At 47.6% G+C, this 20,057-nt stretch overlaps 1 protein-coding gene across 8 annotated transcripts; it reads right to left on the reverse strand.

Annotated features, from left to right (window-relative positions):
* Positions 1 to 1,029: 1,029 nt before the first annotated feature.
* On the reverse strand, positions 1,030 to 15,164 carry LOC133353076 (F-box only protein 16-like). 8 transcript variants are annotated; one of them, XM_061569189.1, is made up of 9 exons: positions 15,043 to 15,164; positions 14,401 to 14,448; positions 13,162 to 13,265; positions 11,724 to 11,759; positions 10,204 to 10,410; positions 8,426 to 8,590; positions 4,717 to 4,958; positions 3,130 to 3,235; positions 1,030 to 2,107 (listed from the first exon to the last, which is right to left on the reverse strand). In XM_061569189.1, exons 3-9 carry the CDS (start codon positions 13,258 to 13,260, stop codon positions 1,748 to 1,750), a joined length of 1,215 nt encoding a protein of 404 aa, XP_061425173.1. In that variant the 5' UTR covers positions 13,261 to 13,265; positions 14,401 to 14,448; positions 15,043 to 15,164; the 3' UTR covers positions 1,030 to 1,747. The 8 variants fall into 8 exon arrangements, with proteins under 8 accessions (XP_061425173.1, XP_061425170.1, XP_061425172.1 ...); XM_061569186.1 differs by having other exon boundaries at positions 14,321 to 14,448; XM_061569188.1 differs by lacking the exon at positions 15,043 to 15,164 and adding an exon at positions 14,917 to 15,034.
* Positions 15,165 to 20,057: the final 4,893 nt, after the last annotated feature.

Consider the following 20,057-nt stretch of genomic DNA (forward strand, 5'->3'; position numbering starts at 1 on the left):
TCGTTACCCGGTTGTGCAGATAGGAGTTCAGTAGCATAGCAACAGCATCCAAAATATTACCTTTAATAAGGAAAGCTTCATCAGGAAGTGTTTGTGGTGTCTCCAATTCTAGATATAACACTAACATTCAACAGAGACTAAATATCTTTACCAGGAAAGAGTAATAAAAAAAGTGACTCAACAGACAAGGGTCTGTGTTTCAGCACACTAACAAATGATTCAGGTTTCTCAGCCTACGTGTTTCTTAACATGTTTTTCAGCAGCTTTTATTTAAATAGGCGAACTATGGACTAGTTTTAACTTCTCGTTTCATTTCTACGAGTCTCATTAGCAAGACATGGTTTGTTTAATGCTGCTGAGTTGCCTGATGTTAAATGCAAGAACTCTTCCCAAACACTATGGTTGTATAGAATATGTAGTTCTTCAGGAAATGGTCTGCCAGGGGCGAAGATGGTGGTAATGCCAGAGGATGGCGTGTGATGTCTCCCAAAAGGCCGTGATACACTTGAGAAGTTTCGGGCAATCGTCAACAGAAACACATTCACTCTAAGCAACCGTGGCAACTTGGTACCACAGGCAAAGTGACAAGTTATGACTGGCCAATGAACACGGTTACCAAGTATCCTTGATGGTTTACAGAGCATGCCACCTTGTTGAGTTTTTTGACATGTGCTCTGATGGGAAGTTGCAATCCCAATTGCTCACTCGACGAGCAGTGATCACAATTGCCCAGATTTGGTAAAATATTGCGATTGATGATACAGCAACCTTTGCCAGTGATGCCAGCAACGATTGCCCAGGTTGTCATTGCCTTCATGGATCTCTCATGCATATGCCAGGCAGCGTTCCATCTTGTGCTGCTTTCAAATGACGTTTTACTACGTGACCGTTATCGGAGTACGACAGTCCACACTCGCTGGTAGACCTGAAGCACAGCAGAACGAGAAGGTTTGATGGTGGTTGTACGGGCAACACGGGGGCCAGCAGTGCGCTTATTGTACTTGGAAGGTAGCACATTGTGTTATTTAATAATAACAATACTCAATAGAAAGTGTGTGTGTGTGAGAGAATGTATTTTATTTTTATCGAAAGCATTTTCCCATTAGCTCTTAAAATTGAGTGCCTACAAAGCTGTATTGTACATGCAATATTAAAGAGTGAAGTATTGGGCCCTGTAATGGCCAGCAAATTGTGTTTGTATAAATTATCTCACTTAAAAATTCTCGTCTCACCTTGTTATATTCTACAAAACGAGGTCTGGTTTTGAGCTTAAAATGTCATGTTCAGGAAGAAAATAGTTTTTTTTATTGCAATCTGAAAATGTGATTAATTACCTTAATGAATATAATAATTCATATAAATTAAATCAAAACTGGGATTCCAAATTGCTGCCAAGGGGCTGCAAGGTGCATGCTCAGTCCTCACTTAATCCATTAAGCTATTAGCGATGCATGAATTCAATGATTAAGATACATTTTTAGGCTCCCGAGCTATCGAGTCGTGTGAGCACTGAACATGATTTACGCATATTAAAGGCAAACGATATGCAAGTGTTATTTAGGTTAACGGACCAAACAATACTGTAAAAAAGTTATGGCAAAAAATGTACCTTGTGCTGGAAAGGTGAAACATTACAGCCCTAACATCCAAAATCCTGGCTACACTCATCTCTCATAGCTCACCAATCATCAGTAAAGCAGAAGACATGGTAACGACCGCATAAAAAAAAACTACGCATCATTATGTTTCATGCACTGCCCTTGGCTGTTGCTTCACCCCCTTGGCTCCGTCCAGCGAGAATGTCTGTAAACGCGACATCCTGCGTCACCGCTACCCCCAGACCCTCCTCCAGTGTTGCTCGGTCTCCCTCCACTTCCCTTGGCCCCACCTCGGGGCCCGGAACCAGGCTGCCCCTCTCGAGCCCCCACCTAACACCCACGCTGCCGCCCGGCGCGGCGGAGGGCGGACGTCGAGCTGGGGCAGGGCGAACGCCGGCGTTGTGTTGTGCGTCCAAGAGTGGCGGAGGGGTCTCGCCACGGGTCCCGGCCCACGCGGGCCTCTGTCTGCCACTGGTCGCGACAGCCTTGTCCAGGGAAAGCAGCGCTACCTAGGATGGGGGGGGGGGAGGGGGGCGGTTCAAGTTCCAGTTCAGTGATTGGGTTAGTAGTAGGAATAGTGTTGATATTAGAATGGAAGAAAGTGTCTCGTCTGGGTTTCAGATTAGGGTTATGGTCTTGTGTGGGATTAGAGTTTGGGCCAATATGAGTGTTTTGAGTAGCATTAATGTTGAAGCTCGGGCTTAATGTTATGGCCAAGATTTAGAATGACGTCAGGGTTTGGATTCTGAACACATTCCTGCGGAGGGAGCTGGTAGGAACGTAGGGTTGCTCAGTCAATGGCCAGGGTCAACGGCGGTGTGGTGTATTCTGCAAATATGCCCGACTGTGAGGGCGGGCACAAGCCGGCGTGAGTAGGTTAAACATTGAGTTTTATAAGGGCACCACGGGGTGACCAGCCCCTCCCCACCCAGCCCCGCCCCACCCAGCCCCACCCTCCCCAGCCCCACCCTCCCCACCCAGCCCCTCCCTGCACGACGGACGGACGGACACAATAATCCCCTGTGGGCTGGTGTAACCAGGAGGTTCCTACCAGTATTAAGACTACATGTTAAGGTTACGATGTTTACAACTGCATGTTCAGGTGAGGTTTAGGATATGGGTTGAGTTTTTGGGTAAATATTAGGATCAGGTTTAGTAAGGTCATGGTTCAGATGAGGTGTCGAGCTACATGATTAGATCAGTGTCAGGATGTGGTTAAAGCTATGGTTGAAGAATTCTTTGGGTCGTTTGGTAAAGTGACGTAGATAAGTTCAAAACAAAAAACTACGACGTTTCCGCTTGTGTTGCGATAAAAACGTCGTTTTTTGTTATTTTCTTTGAACCTATCTACGTCACTTCACCGAAAGACCCAAACAATATGAATTCTAATGGATGAAGATTAGGGTAAGGCTTGGGTAAGATTGGGGTCAAGGAGATATGGGTTTGGGGTCAGGATATGGGTTTGGGCTGCATGTGTTGGGTTGGCCTACTGGTGGCATGTGGCGAGTACCGGGTTGTCGTATCCCCTCACCAGTGACTGGGCTTTCCGTAATTTTCCGGATGTCGAGCGAGGCTGTGAGTCGGGGCCCAGGGAGGTTCTACCCATGTCAGGAGCAGGTCCCCCTCTTCTCCACCGCCTGAGGTGTTCAGACACAAAAACAAAGATCTCTTGTGTAGCTCACATGGACTTTTGGGGCAACTGCTGTTGGCAAGCACCTTTTGAGGCCAGAATGGTGCCAGAATGATCATGTAAGCGGCACTGCACCTGGCCACCTTTGTCTCCACAGTGCTGCTATTTACACACTCTCAAACCAAGAGCCAAAGATTACCCTGACTTCTGCAAAGAGCCAAGTGAATATATATTCGTATATATATTGACGGCTTTCGGTACAACACGGGAGACATAATTTGCCATTGTGATAGTCGTTCTACGTTATGCCCCTTCGACAGAGCCGCATGTGGTGGATTAAAGAGCCGCATGCAGCTCGGGAGACGCCGGTTGGCCACCGCTACACTATATGTATACACACACAAACACAGATATGTGATACTCTTTGGTTTTTTAGGTGAAGTCACGTAGGTGAAAAATAAAATTAAAATAAATAAATAACGACAGTTTTTGGAGGCACCGTCACAGCAAAACTACTGTATCAAGTGGCGGTGACGGTGCCACCTGAAGACGGAAGCTTGTGTTGCCTCCGAAACGTCGTGATTTATTTATTTTTATTAGATTTTTTACCTACGTGACTTTACCGAAAAAACCAAAGAGTATGGACCCTTGCAGTCACGAAAACTTCAAATCTAGAACAGATATATGATGTTGGGCCATTTGTAAAAGCACGTATATTCAAAGGCTTCTCAGTTCCATCACCATGCTGATCAGTGTGGGTTGAAGGCAAGGGGCACCAATAAGTCTGTCACTGCATGTACCGTCGATAAACACCTGCAAAAGTCAATATTGCACATGTGCAAGGGGATGGTGGCATCGGCACCATTTGTTCTCAATCAACTTTGTCTCCCCTGATCTGCGGGAAGCCCAGGGCAGGTTGAGATATCAATTGCCTTTATCTGAAGGTGTTGCATGCAATGTCAAGGGAACCAAATTACTGTCTATTAAAATCCTTAAAATAGATGCTTAGAACTGTTCACCTAAAAGTGCTATAAATACAATAAACCATGTTTACCAACGTTGGGGCGACCCCTACAATACTAACAGGGTATTGCACTGATCCAGTAGTTGGATCGTCTGTATGGATTATTGACATGACTTCCTCAACACAATTTAAGATGAAGCCCATAAATAAAACGGCTTTTGTAGATGCGTACCAAGGCTGGGTCACATGTTTCCCAACGTGATTCATAAGAGATTGTTGGGCTAGGATACGCCATAATGTTGACGATGAAAACGTACGTGTAATGAGTTGGACACTTTGTTCAATGGACAAAAAAAATACTTTTGTTTGGGTGAATTGAGTGCTCCTGGATGGTGTTTACGACAGGAGGACCACGAGGCCGATATCCTGGGTACGTATCTACAAGATAAGGGCTGTTTGTATTTTGGGTTACGTCTCCCTCCGAGTACATGACAGCGAAGTGATGGCATGGCGACAAGACGCACGCGAGCTTGGTGGCGTCCACGGGCTCGTCGTTGTCCAGGTAGTTGTAGCGCAGGGTGTCCACGGGCCGCGGGTTCGACGCTCGCCAGGGCGGCATCTCCCTGCTGCTCCCCCGTGTGCCGCCACCCCTCGCGGACGTCAGCATCATGGATCTTGAGCCCGGCACGAGCCTCCCCTCGGCCTGGCTGTCCGGCCTGGCCAGCGGCTGCACGTCCGCCACAACCAGAGCCTCCTCGGGGGGTGTCTGCATCATGTCATCATGTCAATTTAACACTTTCCCATTCCGATGACGTACGTGTGTGTCATCAGTTTTTCTTCAGATTCAGTTCCATTGACAGAATCGAATCGATTCCTAACGAAATCGGAGGTAAAAGGCCGTACGGGAGAGCGTGGCACGATTTGGCACCAACTATCACAGAGTGTGGTCGTGTTGCTACAGTTCTCTGCGGTGAGTACAATGCCTTTAAAAACAACGGCGCTATGCCTCTTTGAATAAAATGAACGCTATTCGCTTGCACGTTTCCGTGATTCAGCGGTGAACAGGACCCAGCCTGCAGACGCCTCGTAATGGGAAGGGGTTCATGTTTATACCGCTATCCCCATGCTCTCGATCTCAAGGAGGCCTATGGCAGGGGGCCCCCAGAGGTAGCTGTCCCTATCAGGCACAAGGTAAATGCAGCACCAACCACTGAGTGGGCATTCGTCTGCTGGTAGGGGGCGATGTTGCAATGCGGCTTTAAAAATAAGTTATTTTCAAGTGATTTATGCTATTTGGAAATATTGCATCGTGACGCCGGCACACATGGCCTACTCCGTTTCAATTAATTTTGAAGGAGCTTTAACGTCCAATTTGAGGCAGACTGCATTTTTTTAGGTTAATACATTTACAGTATTAATCGCGTGGCCACGACCATTGCACACGACGTAATTGTGATTCATCATGGCACCTCAATTCAACATGTGTGATCCACCAGCCCTGGTCTCCACAGTGCGGAATGACAGGCGTGCGCACGACACTCATCAATGTAACCATTATCGTTTATGTCATTATCGACTTCAATAAGCATGATAGCAGTCGTCACCATCAGTGTCATCACCAGTGTCATCACCATCGGTATCATGACCGCAGAAGTAGTTTCCTGCCATTTTTTGCACGTGTTCTGACGGGTGCACTGAGGAGAGAATTTTGAATGGACATTTCTTCATCTAAATACATAATTACTGATAACTCTGTTGGCAGATAATTGACACATTTTTTTTTCACCCTAAAAGCACTCTGTGAATGTGCTCCCAGTATGGCAGGGTATGGCGTGTGGCCACTGATCCATAGATGGCAGGCAACAAAATGTACGAGCCCAACCAACCCGGCATTGCGTTACCGCATTTCTGATCCATGACGCGTTCGCATGGTGAAATTTTTCACTTGTTTATTTTTGTAAACACGATCACGACGCTTGGCCAACGGTTTGTTCCGACAAGGGCGGCCATTCATTGCGAGTCACTCGATATTTATGTTTTATTCATTACTCATGTGCACCGTGCTCCAGCCAACATGCAGGGAAAACTTTCAACAGTGGCATTGGCAGCGGAGCTCAGCGAATTAACCCTGGTTTAGACATTTAATTATGCATCGGGCTAATGGAAATGTCCCTTATGCAGACCAGAGAGAGGGAGGGCCATAGATTGATGACCTTTGTTTATGACCAGGTAAGAATCCACTGAGATGAGCTTCTTTTGCAAGAGAGAATTTACAACAATGTGTCCAATCCACTGCTGGATGAATAGTCCAAAAGCCACGTTGGTTGGTGAAAGGGAGGCCCAGGACCAGTTCAGATATCACTACTGATGATAGCCGTGGCTGGGAATAAAACTAAGGTTGCCGGGTTCACATCACATTGAGCAGTTTAAGTAAATGGAGACGGATTTTTTTTATTCTCATCAATTATTAGCTTTAAAGAGGTTGAATTTTTGTTTAAGTCCATGTACAATATATACGAGATGTATTATGTGATGTTTTGGTGCCAAAATAAATTATAATAAACCCAAACCATATGATAACATATAGGTCAATAGCCTCAGGGGCTTCTGGACAAATGCTTTCCAGGAGCTTTTGTTTGACAGGCCTGACTTGATGAGACTCAGAATGTTCAAATTAGTGCAGAGTTTGCAAGCTTGAAAACAATTCTGCTGGAAAACATTGCTCCTGAAGGGGCATAGACGAAGTGTTGAAACAGCCCTTCATCTCTTTTGTTAAAGCATCATACGTACGCGTTTCTACTAGCAAATACTAGGTAACAAGTGATACAATTGAAAAAATAAGCGTAAATGTAACATGTTTGAATTAAAATGATAAACCATTGGAACATCTGAAACATTCTAGTGTACAACACATTTATTTTATAGAGAGAAGTCATTCGTAGGCAAAGGAAAAAACTAAGGGCTTAGGCATAGACTTGAACATGGGCAGGGAGTGTCTTACGTTGTAGGAATAACATTAGTGACATCACTGTGCAAATAGCTTGTGTTTGTGAATACAGGTGGCTCCCATTGCCTTGGTAAGCAGTCGGCATTGTAATGATTCACACGACTGAAGGTTTGAAGAATTGTTACGATTCGAGGTGAGAGTTCAATCAAGAACAAATTGTCTCGTTTGTACCGTCCCCTTTGCACTGTCCTATTCGTGCAGTCTCGTTTGGACATCTGTGAAAAATAGCTTCATAGCTCATCGGATTCTTCCAGTTTAAATAAAGATTCTGATTCTGTTTGATATTGCTATTGTTCCATTACAGCAAGGTGTCTCACACTCCAATTCTCGTGGCGACCAACTAAGGCATGTCTATTCACCTAACCCATTTACAAAGCTTCACCATTTAAATACAAAGCAAATGATTACACCAAGTACACATCTGATGATTATTGTTAGGGTTAACTCTAACCCGATTGTAATTTGAATTAGCATTCCTAAACGTGTCAACCCCTTACCAGTGCCTACCTTCTTAGAGACCAACTCAGACCTTATTGGTCACCCCGTGCCCTTATACATCTCAACGTTCATCCTACAAAGTCCCATCACAAGGGAGACACAAAAATAGAAAACTTTTTTAAAATCAATTTCATTTCCAAGAATACGGGTAAACCGTATGGGTTGACAGCAGAGGTCACAAACGGGTTTTAAATCCTTGCCCATACCCGTACCCGGCCGCACCAGAGTCACAAACGGGTACGGGTAGCCGGGTATCGGGTAGGGTACGGGTATCGGGTACCCGGTTGCGACCTCTGGTTGACAGGTATGCATTCCCTATATCATGTGGGACAACAATAATCGCCGTTTGCCACTAAGTGGCAGTGACGTCACTATGGCGCTTGTGCCAGACTAGGTGCACTTTGAATCACCGTTATCTGTGTCAAGTGGGATGTGTTTACCAATCATCAGGCAAGTGCAGGGTATTACGACCTAATTTCTATTGTAATGAAGGCAACTGGTAAACATGGATAGCCAGGACCAGAGTTTAGTAAACCCTGCAATAAACAAGAGATAACACTTGCATATCATGTGTAATTAAACATTCTGCAGGTATCACGAGTGTAATAATCTACTTTAATTGACGAGTCAACAGATCATTGCACACCTACTAGGTGTGGCGATGACATTTTCCATGCACACCACTGATGCGCCATCCCAGTTGGTGTGAAATCGGAGAACAAACTCACCTTGGGCCTCAGGCAATGCAGCTCATGCACTGCCTGGATGTAGTGGCGCTTCCAGAGGCCCTGCTCAAAGGGCGTTGGCGAGAAGCCCAGGCTCCAGCCAAAGCGCAAGCACTTGGGCATCCACAGGCAGTCGCTCTCTGAGAGGTGGCGCCAGTACCAGCAAACCTGGCCCACGCACACACAAAGAAAAATATCCCCCATAAAGCCTTTAACAGACTGTTGGGGCAAGTGCTGTTCATGAACACGAATGAAGGCCAGCACGGTGCATGAGGTGGTGGTGAGGCCAGCACCACGGCCGACCGTCTTTGTCTCCCCAGTGCTGATGTTTACATACTGCACCAGGTACTCAAATTGAGGCAGGGTCGATCTAGGAGAGGTCTACGACTTGTTCAGATATCTGCCACTGACATGTCACCAGCATTGGAGATGTAAAATAGAAATGTTTACTATGTAAGGATTTGCAGTTGTGATGAATAGCTCTGTGATGTGTTTTGGAGTTGTCACGTGTGTTGGTTGGCAGCATGTTCCATGTTTCACTCCACGTGCTGGGAGCTTCCTCAGTTCCTGAAGAAGTTCTTGAAGTTACTGAAGAAACTCCCAGCGCATGCAGCAAAAAATCAGACAGTTCGTAAAGAAATCTCAAACATGTTGGGAAAAAAACGTTGGATTTCATGCCGAACAGTACAACCAGAAAATAGATCAGGGAAAATGTCCAGTACAACCATGTACAGTACAACCAGAAAATAAGTCAGGGAAAATGCATTATTATTATTAGAATCTGGCATGCAAATTGTAAAGTTTGAGCAGATTAAAGTGGATGCTGGGCTGTGACATTTCACAGGTCCAGTTGTGGCGCTGAGAGAAGAGGCTTCGCTGTAGAGGAGGGGTTGAACTGTGAAATTCCACAGGCAGGGTCTACGGTACGCTAACCCTTCAGACAACCCCATGCATGTAGAAAACATCTTCTGTGCCTTCTCTATTTTTCTTTGCTGAATCAGCCACAACCCCAAATGCATGGTTACGTGGGCAAGTGATCCAGTAGGCAGATGAGGATTCGAACACTGAGGGAATAGGTGAGTGAACAGGTTGGCAAGTGAGTGAGTGAGAAAAATTAGTTTGGAGCTTTGAGTGTCACTCCTCCCCGGATGTGTGGGTAATTTCAGGGTACTTTGGTTTCCTCACAAATACTGATAAACATCTTTCAGATGTCTATTGAGACTCAGATAGGATTTCCTAGACAAATAAAATGCATTATTTTTTAAAGTTCAAAGGACCTAATTTACGGCATTAAACTGTGGTATAGGACAGTTTCTGAACACCAATAATTTCTACTCATATGCAAACAAAGTTAATGCATGTTGCATGCACCTGATGATTGATAACAACAGAAAGCTGGAGCGTGGTGTATTCACAATGACTACGCAATGGGAACCAGCGACTGAGCAGGTTAACCAACTGGTGGATCGGCAAAGCAGATACAACTCAAAAGTATATAACTCAAATAAAGTGGGCAACAAAAAGAGAAAAAGACTAGGGCACATTTTGCCATAATAGTTTTTTTCTCTGTCGTTGTTGTATATCTTGTCTATATTATACCTTTCAACCTCAACATTGTATTTGGTCTGCAGTTACTTCCTTCCTGCGTAATTATCTCAAATACTGCTTTGTTTTGGCACCTCAAGATGCACTGCATGGGAGGTGCAGTATCGATATTAATTCATGATGATGCGATGAGCAAGTGGGTGGGGGACTGAATGGACGAGCAAGCTGGTGCTGACCTGTGCGGCACGGCAGAGGCTGCGCGGGTCAAGGTGAGCAAAGATATAGAGGCAGAGCACGCGCGGGAGGGCACGTGCCGGGTCTAGTGCACGCTGAGGAAGCGCCGAGCTCAGCAGCGCCTCGCAGTGCCGGAGCTGGCGTTCGGAGCAGAAAGAAAGCACCTCCTCGAGAACGCGGCGCCGCTGGGTATCCGTCCAGCGTTCAAACTTCTCTCGCGCCAGCCAGTGGGAAGGTGGGGGGAGAGGGAAAGGGGGGGGGGGCAAATGAGATGGACGAGGAGGGTGGTGGAGAGTAGAGAGTGACACGAGAATGAATGGCATTTGAATTTTGTCTCATCTCATCAACAGTTTTCAATCCCAGGTATCCCATGAGCTTGTCAGAGCGAATGTTAAATTATGAGCAATGGACAGATTATTGAAATATGAAACAAAACATTTAATGTGATGGAAACTAAATTAAAAATGAAGGGACTGTATTGGAAGTTGAGTATAATCACAAATACAAACTTCATAACATTAATTATTCACGGTGCCTTCTATGTCTCCTATTTCTTTTTTATTACCCAGGCTACTTAGGATTAGTGTAAACTGTAATTTCCAATCTATGAATGAGTTCATCTTCCTACCCCAGCTCACTGAAGAAGATCCATTGCCAAAAACGTTATCCCATAATATATGTGAATGTTAAATGCCAGCGTTAATCCTTATCATCATTCCTTCCCCCCTGTTCATACGAGCGGTTTATATTTCCACCTTCCCGTGGGCACAATTCCCTCCCCATCCAAACCTACGAGCTACTAAAATGAATCGGGTTTCTGTCCATTCCTATGTGTCGTGTCTGTTCCCATCTCTTCCCCTCATATTTTAACACTTATTCCCATTCCTGCAGAGCCAGTGGGAACCCATCAAAGTTCCACTTTCTAGGGAGAGCGCTGGTGTTGTTTGGCAGACACAGCTGCCACTGACGCTTGTTGCGATAATCTCAGTTTTATGAGGTCCAATGCCATCACGAGGTTTATTCTTATATGTATGCCAAAATGTAAGCGTTTGATTGGGGGTTTATTTGCTACTCAAAATCTATTAATGTAGAGAATCCCAAACGCCAGACTTCGTGATTCACCACAGTATGCCTTTTCCACGTATGTCTGGGTTTTCATTGCGAATACAAATTAAATGTTTACACGCCACTGCGCACACCTGATGATCGGTAAACACGTCCCACGAAATGAGAGCGCTGATGTGTGGTTGAATAAAGCGTTTACTGATCTACCGAAGCCCGTATCCATAGCGGACAGGCTGATGAGCGGGGCAAGGCAAGAGGCCAGATAGGTCAAAATGTGTGTTGCCCTCTCCTCCAGTTGGGCGACAAGCCGACACTGCAGCGGGCGCCAGCCAGACAACGCTCCTGTCTACCGCCAACTCAGGGTGCGGGGGGGGGGCACTGGGGATAGGAGGGGGAAGCTGGCAGATGACTTTGGGAGGCAGGTGCTGGCAAGGAACGATGAAGAGCCAACTCTCACCCATTTGGCGACCAGCTCCCGCCGCTCCTCAAACACCTGCCAGATGCGAACAAGCACACGCACAAACACAGCAATCGGTGGGAGGCATCAGCAGGATTTATTTATAACGACGTGCTGACGTGGAGGCTTGCTGTGAGTGTGCATGGATCGTCATTGTGCTGGCGAGTAGAATGAGGGTGTGACATGCACATTTTACGCGTGTAGAGGGGTTTGTTTTAGGTAGAACATTTGTTACCCCCAATTTTGGTAAATGAACACGATTGCAATCAAGTAAAACTTTTTTTTTTACAGATTATTTTAGATGTCTAAAATTGGTTTAATGGATTTAATCTAATAAGGGGTTCTAGTAAACATTTAAACATCATAACAATCGGGAACTAGTTGTAGAGGTGAACATTTGCGTAATCATAAACAATGATCAAATTTTTTTTTAATTATTGTGGGAATTGTACAATATTGCAGCCATGGACATATTTTACAAAACCAATGCACTGTATAGAAAACTGAGAACCCATTGAGCAAAATGTCTGTAATGATGAAAGGGAGACGTAGGATGCACATACAATGCAACAGGAAATGTACATAACGCACAATATCATTGCACATTTGTCAAGACACGTGACCGTGGGGTGACACTGGTGTGGGTGGCCCTCAACCAGGAGTGGAAATTCCACTTTCCTGTCGCAAGTTCATCCACTGCTCACTTGGTAATATTGACAATTATTCAATGACTGGCGAAGGTATTTTTTTTATTTAAAAAAATCTCATACTTACTGATTGCCACTCCAGAGACCCTGAGTTTGCTTCACTGAACTTGAAATGAGACTGAACTCCCCCCCCCATCCCCCTCTATTTCCCCCCTTCCTTCCACGAAGAAAAGAGATCTGACGCATGTACCACATAACGCTACGGTCCTACACGTCCACGTTGGTTGTTTGTCCGAGCCGCTTATCCCGCTATGCACCATTTACCTGTCGCGGAAGTTGTACACCATCCCCCCCCCCCCTGGTTGGATCAATAAAAGTAATAGAAAACAACACATTGTCCTGTGGAGGGAGCTGGTAGGAACGTTGGGTTGCTCGGTCAATGGCCAGGGTCAATGGCGGCGTGGTGTATTCCGCAAATATGGCCGACTGTGAGGGCGGGGCACAAGCCGGCGTGAGTAGGTTAAACGTTGAGTTTTATAAGGGCACCACGGGGTGACCAGCCCCTCCCCACCCAGCCCCACCCCTCCCACCCAGCCCCTCCCCACCCAGCCCCTCCCCACCCAGCCCCTCCTCACCCTCCCCACCCAGCCCCTCCCTGCACGACGGACGGTCGGACACAATAATCCCCTGTGGGCTGGTGTAACCAGGAGGTTCCTACCAGTAAAATCTCATACTTCTAATTGGATGCCCAGTGTGTGTTCATGAGCAGGAAGATGAGTGGCCGAAGTTACCTTGTCGTTACTCGGCGCGTGGTTCAAGGGTGTCCAAGTGCTGAACTTTGTCTGCATCTTCGCCGCGCCGTTCACTTGCTTGGGAGCTGCAAACGCCATCGGATCTACGTCAGAGGAAACACAGTGACATGCAATTTGTAATATGCATAGAGCATTAATTACTAACGAAAACAATCCATATTTCTGTCCATCAGCCAATTGGCCTTCTGAATCAATATTTTTGCGTGTGGTGACCGGTCCAGAAAGCTCATAGGCTGATGGACCACTGTATTTTCTCATGCATAATCGTATTAACCGTAATATACCACAACACAATGTATTTATATACATTCAGGTTGGTCGGATGAGGTAGATTTGTGGAACTCCCAAATCCACAGGACTGCGAGACAGATGACCAGGATGACCAGAAGGTAGCAGTACAGAAGACCTGTGAGCCTCATCCCCTCATATGCTCTAGGTGTTAGCTTCCTACCACTCCTTTGAAATTAACCTGCCCAAACATTGCAATGCAGTATCCTCCAGATAGGGAGTCTTGACATGTGCCAAGGCTTTCCTGGATGAAGTTTATAATCCGAAGTATTTAATCCGGCTGAACTGCACGGTGTTTGGAGCGCGTGCCTTGCAGCCAAAAGGTTGCGAGTTAAAACACAGCCGGGGATTTACTCGGCCCATCACCTGTCAAATACCGACTCAATGAGTACCCATACTCTTCGGTTTTTCGGTAAAGTCACGTAGGTTAAAAAGGAATAAAAAATAATAAATTACTGTAACAAGTGTTACAGTACCACGGGGTGACCTGCCCCTCCCCACCCAGCCCCACCCAGCCCCTCCCCACCCAGCCTCTCCTCACCCTCCCCACCCAGCCCCTCCCCACCCAGCCTCTCCCCACCCAGCCCCTCCCCATCCTCCCCACCCAGCCCCTCCTCACCCAGCCCCCCCTCCCCACCCAGCCCCTCCCCACCCTCCCCTCCCAGCCCCTCCCTCCCCACCCAGCCCCTCCCTGCACGACGGACGGACGGACACAATAATCCCCTGTGGGCTGGTGTAACCAGGAGGTTCCTACCAGTAAAATTCCATACTTCTAATTGGATGCCCAGTGTGTGTTCATGAGTAGGAAGATGAACACGTGTTACAGTATTTTTTGCTGTGACGGTTCCACCTGAAGACGGAGGCTTGTCTTGCCTCCGAAACGTCGTGATGAAATATATTTGTTTTCCTTTTTTACCTACGTGACTTTACCGAAGAAACCAAAGAGTATGGATCCTTGCAGTCACGAAAGCTTCAAATCTAGAAGAAAAAAATCAGCACCACATTGTGGGTTAGACAACAGAGGCTGATTTGTACAAAACAACCCACTTCTGTCATCGGAATGTGGAATTTCCACCATTGAATTATCATGGTTGAAAATAGACGATTGCCCCGACACGCTCACTTGACCTGCAACCACTTTAATTTGAACAAAATGATTCATATTTTAAATTCAGCAATTCAAACCGGGTGGACCCAACACTCATTGGGGCATGCTCGTATCCAAGTCAAAACAACGCTGCTGCTGCTGCTGCTGTTGCTGCTCAAACGCGCAATCTGCATCGACCGCTCTCAACCAGCCGGTGGAAACTCGTCGTTCCCGTGGCGAGACAAAGTACATCCGCCGGCGTATTAATTATGTTAGAGACCCGTAAACCCAGCGCGGTCGTGCTCCCTGCGTCCCCCTGCGCGCGCGATTGCAACACTGCCGTGCCCGCAATAATTTACCGTCAGCAATTCTCTGGCCGACGATGTTGATCGCTTAATGCTGCTTTCTGACAAAGAACGCTAAACGTTTGAATGGTAAATCGTGAAAGTGACCACCACCATCACCACCACCACCCACGCGTTTACCTGCGCGTCGCCACTCCAACACCGCGCCCCGCGATTGGTCGACAGCGAGAGCCCCGGTCGCCATGGTAACACCAATGGGAGAGCGCGGGGAGAGCGGGGGGGAGGTGCGGTAGATTCGGGGTGTGGTGACGTCCTTGTGTTAGACACGCCCCGCGTCTCGGTAGCCCCGCCCACACAGGCTGCTGACTCCGCCCCCCCTGTTCACGCTTTTCAAGTAGGGGTGGGGCTGGGTGGGGGGTGGGAGGGGTGGGGCTGGGTAGGGAGGGGCTGGTCACCCCGTGGTGCCCTTATAAAACTCAACGTTTAACCTACTCACGCCGGCTTGTGCCCGCTCTCACAGTCGGGCATATTTGCGGAATACACCACGCCGCCGTTGGCCCTGCCCATTGACCGAGCAACCCAACGTTCCTACCAGCTCCCTCCGCAGGAATGTGTTCAGATTCTGCGCCCGTAAGAGCAGTCCTTGAAGGATGCGTCGGCTTTGCTCCAATTACTATATCTGGTAGCAGGAAGGAAGTGATGGCGAGATGCGGTCGTGGCATCAAATACATTCGTCGTAATCACCTGTTTAATTTGAACTTGGGTGCCTGCCCGACCAATCCGATGAGCTATCTCTGATTTGGGGGAAAAAAACTGTGGTGGAGGTGGATATACTGCTGTTGATTTAAGGAGGGGGATAAATGGATGAGTGAGTAGATTCAATGGTGTGGGGAGATGGATGATTTGATAGGTGGGCTATTGGTTGGGTAGTTGGGTGAGCGATTTGGTTGATGGGTGAGTAGGTGCGTGACTAGATAGGTGGGTTAGTAGTTGGGCAGTTGAATGAGCGATTTGGTTTGTCGGTAAGTAGGTGCGTGGCTGGATATGTGGCAATGGATCGGCGTTCACTTCGCGCCACCTGTCAATACTCGTTTCCACACCAGGGAAACAAAATTATCCTCCCAGTGAACCACATTCTTAGATCTTTCGGTAAAGTCACTTAGAAAGGAAATAATAAAATAAAATAAATAAAACGTAATAAAATTCTCACGACGTTTCGGCCACAACACAAGCAGCCGTCCTCAGGTGAAAAACAGAGCTGTCGGAAATACAGCGTCCTTAGGACGCTGTCTTTATGCCCCCTTATCCTTAGGACGCTGTCTTTCCGACAGCTCTGTTCTTCACCTGAGGACGGCTGCTTGTGTTGTGGCCGAAATGTCGTGAGAATTTTATGTTGTATTTTTAATATTTAATTATTTCCCTTCTACGTGACTTTACCGAAAGATCCAAGAATATGAATCCCTGCAGTCACGAAAGCTTTACATCGAAACACATCCACTGGGATTTTTGCACACTACGTTGGTGTACAGTGTTTTTTCTGCAACATTTTGCTGTCTTTTCTTGGATTTTCTGTTTGCCCTTAGTCACATATTCACTTTAAGATGTCTTCTTGTTCATGTTTTTGTTTTTTGTTTGTTTGTTGCGGTTGCACCCGATTCAAGAGCCGAATGGCTCACAGGGCTATACATAATAAAGGAACTTGAACATTCTTAGACCTTCAATTCGAAAAATCCCGCTCTCATCGCTCCCGACTACCCAGTGTGCAATCCTGCGGATTTCATGCCATTCGGTGTGCACTCCGGGTCTTACAACGCAACGTTGAGAGGTTGTTGGCTGCCATGCGAAGCCTAATCAATGACTGGATAGGTTTGGGTGAGCAGGTGAATCTGTGGGTGGAATGAGCAGGGGAGTTATATTTGGGTGAGTGGGTGGATGAGTGGGTGAGCGCATGGGTGGATTAGCATGTGTACTGCAGCTGAGAGTTGAAAATGTGAGATGAGATGTAATTTAAGGCGCTTTGCGATATTGGGGGCATTTAAGCGCCCAATAATAATGTAAATGCATATCCACGTCTTTAAACGTGAGTGAGGCATTGGGTAGATGAGTATTTTGGTTTGCGAGTGGGTGATCTGATGAGTGGATGAGTAAGTGTATACATGGATGAGTAGATGGACAGCTGTGGGTTTTGATGGATGGATGTGTGTGTGCAAGTGGGTTGGTTGTGGATGAGTCTGCGGAAAGGTAAGTCTATACGTGTGAGTGGATGGGTATGTGAGTGGGGAGCGGTGGTGTAGCGGTTAGCGCACTGAGCTACGAACCTGACGACCCGGATTCGATTCCCGCTCACGGCCAACACCATCAGTGACGATTATCTGAATCGGTGCGCAGCCTCCCCTAGGTTGACTCAACCTCAAATGAGTACCTGGTGCCATGTGTAAACATCGCCACTCGGGAGATGAAGGCGGCTGGGTGTAGTGTTGGCCACCCACCCCCTTCGTGTGCCGTGCCGGCCTTCATAGGTGCTCGCTAACAGCACTTGCCCCTACATGCTGTTAAGGCTATACGGGGAATCTTTGTCTTTTGTGGGTGGGTAAGTGTATACGTGTGTGAGTGGATGGGTGTGTGAGGAGGTGTGCGAGTGGGGTGGGTGCCTATGTGTTTGTGTAGTGGGGATCGGTAGTGTAGTGCTGCGCTACGACCCCGGCCAACATCGGTGACAATTATCTGAACTGGTCCAGGGCGTCCCCTAGGTCGACTCAGCCTCATTTTAGTACCTGGTATGTTGAGTAAATATCGCCACTGGAGAGACAAAGACGGTCTGGCGTGGTGACGGCCACCCACCCTCTCGTGTACCTTGGAGGCCTTCATAGGTGCTCACTGACAACACTCGCCCCAAAAGTCTGATAAGAGTATATAAGCAGATCTTGTCTTTTTTGTATTTGTGTAAGTTGTTGAGTGGATGTGTGAGTGTGCGAGTGGGTTGATGGGTGAGTACTCCATGTTTATGCGACTGGGCGAGTGGATGAGTGGAGTGGGTGGATGAGTAAGTGTGTCAGTGGGTGGACTGGGTGGGTGGATGAGTGTACTGTATGTGTGTGTGTGCGCGAGTGGGTGGATGAGTCTGTGTGTCAGTGGGTGAACTGTGTGGGTGGATGAGTATGTGTGTGTGTGCGAGTGGGTGGATGAGTATCTCTGTGTGTGTGCGAGTGGGTAGATGAGTGTGTCAGTGGGTGGACTGGGTGAGTGGATGTGTGTATGTGTGCGCGAGTGGGTGGATGAGAGTGTGTGTGCACGAATGGGTGGATGATTATCTGTGTGTGTGTGTGCGCGAGTGGGTGGATGAGTCTGTGTGTCAGTGGGTGAACTATGGGTGGATGAGTATGTGTGTATGCGAGTGGGTGGATGAGTATCTGTGTGTGCGAGTGGGTAGATGAGTGTGTCAGTGGGTGGACTGGGTGGGTGGATGAGTGTATGTGTGTGTGTGTGCGCGAGTGGGTGGATGAGAGTGTGTGTGCACGAATGGGTGGATGATTATCTGTGTGTGTGTGTGCGCGAGTGGGTGGATGAGTCTGTGAGTCAGTGGGTGAACTATGGGTGGATGAGTATGTGTGTGTGTGCGAGTGGGTGGATGAGTATCTGTGTGTGTGTGCGAGTGGGTAGATGAGTGTGTCAGTGGGTGGACTGGGTGAGTGGATGTGTGTATGTGTGTGTGTGTGCGCGAGTGGGTGGATGAGAGTGTGTGTGCACGAATGGGTGGATGATTATCTGTGTGTGTGTGCGCGAGTGGGTGGAGGAGTCTGTGTGTCAGTGGGTGAACTGTGGGTGGATGAGTATGTGTGTGTGTGCGAGTGGGTGGATGAGTATCTCTGTGTGTGTGCGAGTGGGTGGATGAGTGTGTCAGTGGGTGGACTGGGTGGGTGGATGAGTGTATGTGAGTGTGTGCGCGAGTGGGTGGATGAAAGTGTGTGTCAGTGGGTGAACTGTGTGGGTGGATGAGTATGTGTGTGTGTGCGAGTGGGTGGATGAGTATCTCTGTGTGTGTGCGAGTGGGTGGATGAGTGTGTGCGAGTGGGTGGATGAGAATGTGTGTCAGTGGGTGGATGAGAATGTGTGTCAGTGGGTGGATGAGTGTGTGTCAGTGGGTGGATTATTATCTGTGTGTGTGTGTGCGTGCGCGAGTGGGTGGATAAGTCTGTGTGTCGGTGGGTGGATGAGTATGTGTGCATGCGCGAGTGGGTGGATAAGTCTGTGTGTCGGTAGGTGGATGAGTATCTGTGTGTATGTCTGTGTGCAAGTGGGTGGGTGGGTTGGTGTGTGCACCCGTGTGTCATGGGGGGGGGGGGGGCACCAGTGCCGAAACTGGTCATCTGTATACCGTGCTCTGCTGGGCTGATGTGCGAGTCATTCCTCCCACGCGGTTTTTTTTGTCTCTGGTTTTATCAGGGTTGTTGTAGGACGCCGTGTTCCAGCCGCGTGTCCTCGTGTAACCTCGCCGAGACGCTCGCACGCGCCACTCGTGACTCCGTTCCCCGTTCCTTCCGAGCGCAGCGCTCAGCTTCTCCCAGCCCGCAGTCTCTCTACCCCCTGTATCTCGCACGCTATAATGGGGATGGGGGGCGTGGGGGGGTTGTACGTTTCGGGTTTTAACAATTGGTATTTTTAAGGACAGTCCATTTAAAGGTATTTTTTAAAAATATACTGATGTAATAAGACACGCTGGGACACCGCATCTGCCAAAAAAAACCGAAACTTTATTTTTGTCTTTTGCTGCGTTTAGAATTTTTGTATGACAACATTGGTGATGTACATCGCATAGTGGTATGTGTTGGACCCGATGTAATGAATAAACTTAAATGTACCATATAAAACACATATCTGCTCACCCACTCGTCTCTCTGCTATGATGACGACCTGTTGCTGAAAACGTGTGCAGCTTTGTCACGTACACACATACGGACCCACTCACGCATACGAATCAACCAACCCACTCACGCATACGAATCAACCAACCCACTCACCCACTCGCGCATACTAATCAACCAACCCACTCACCTACTCACCCACATACACATACTAATTAACGAACCCACTCCCCTACTCATCCATACTGATTAACCAACCCACTCACCTACTCACTTATACTCACGCATACCACTCAACAAACCCACTCACCCACCCAAGCAAACTACTCAACC

Source organism: Lethenteron reissneri, chromosome 42 (assembly GCF_015708825.2).
Source record: "Lethenteron reissneri isolate LAM-NWPU_2019-01 chromosome 42, ASM1570882v1, whole genome shotgun sequence".
Classification (NCBI taxonomy): Eukaryota; Metazoa; Chordata; class Hyperoartia; order Petromyzontiformes; family Petromyzontidae; genus Lethenteron; species Lethenteron reissneri.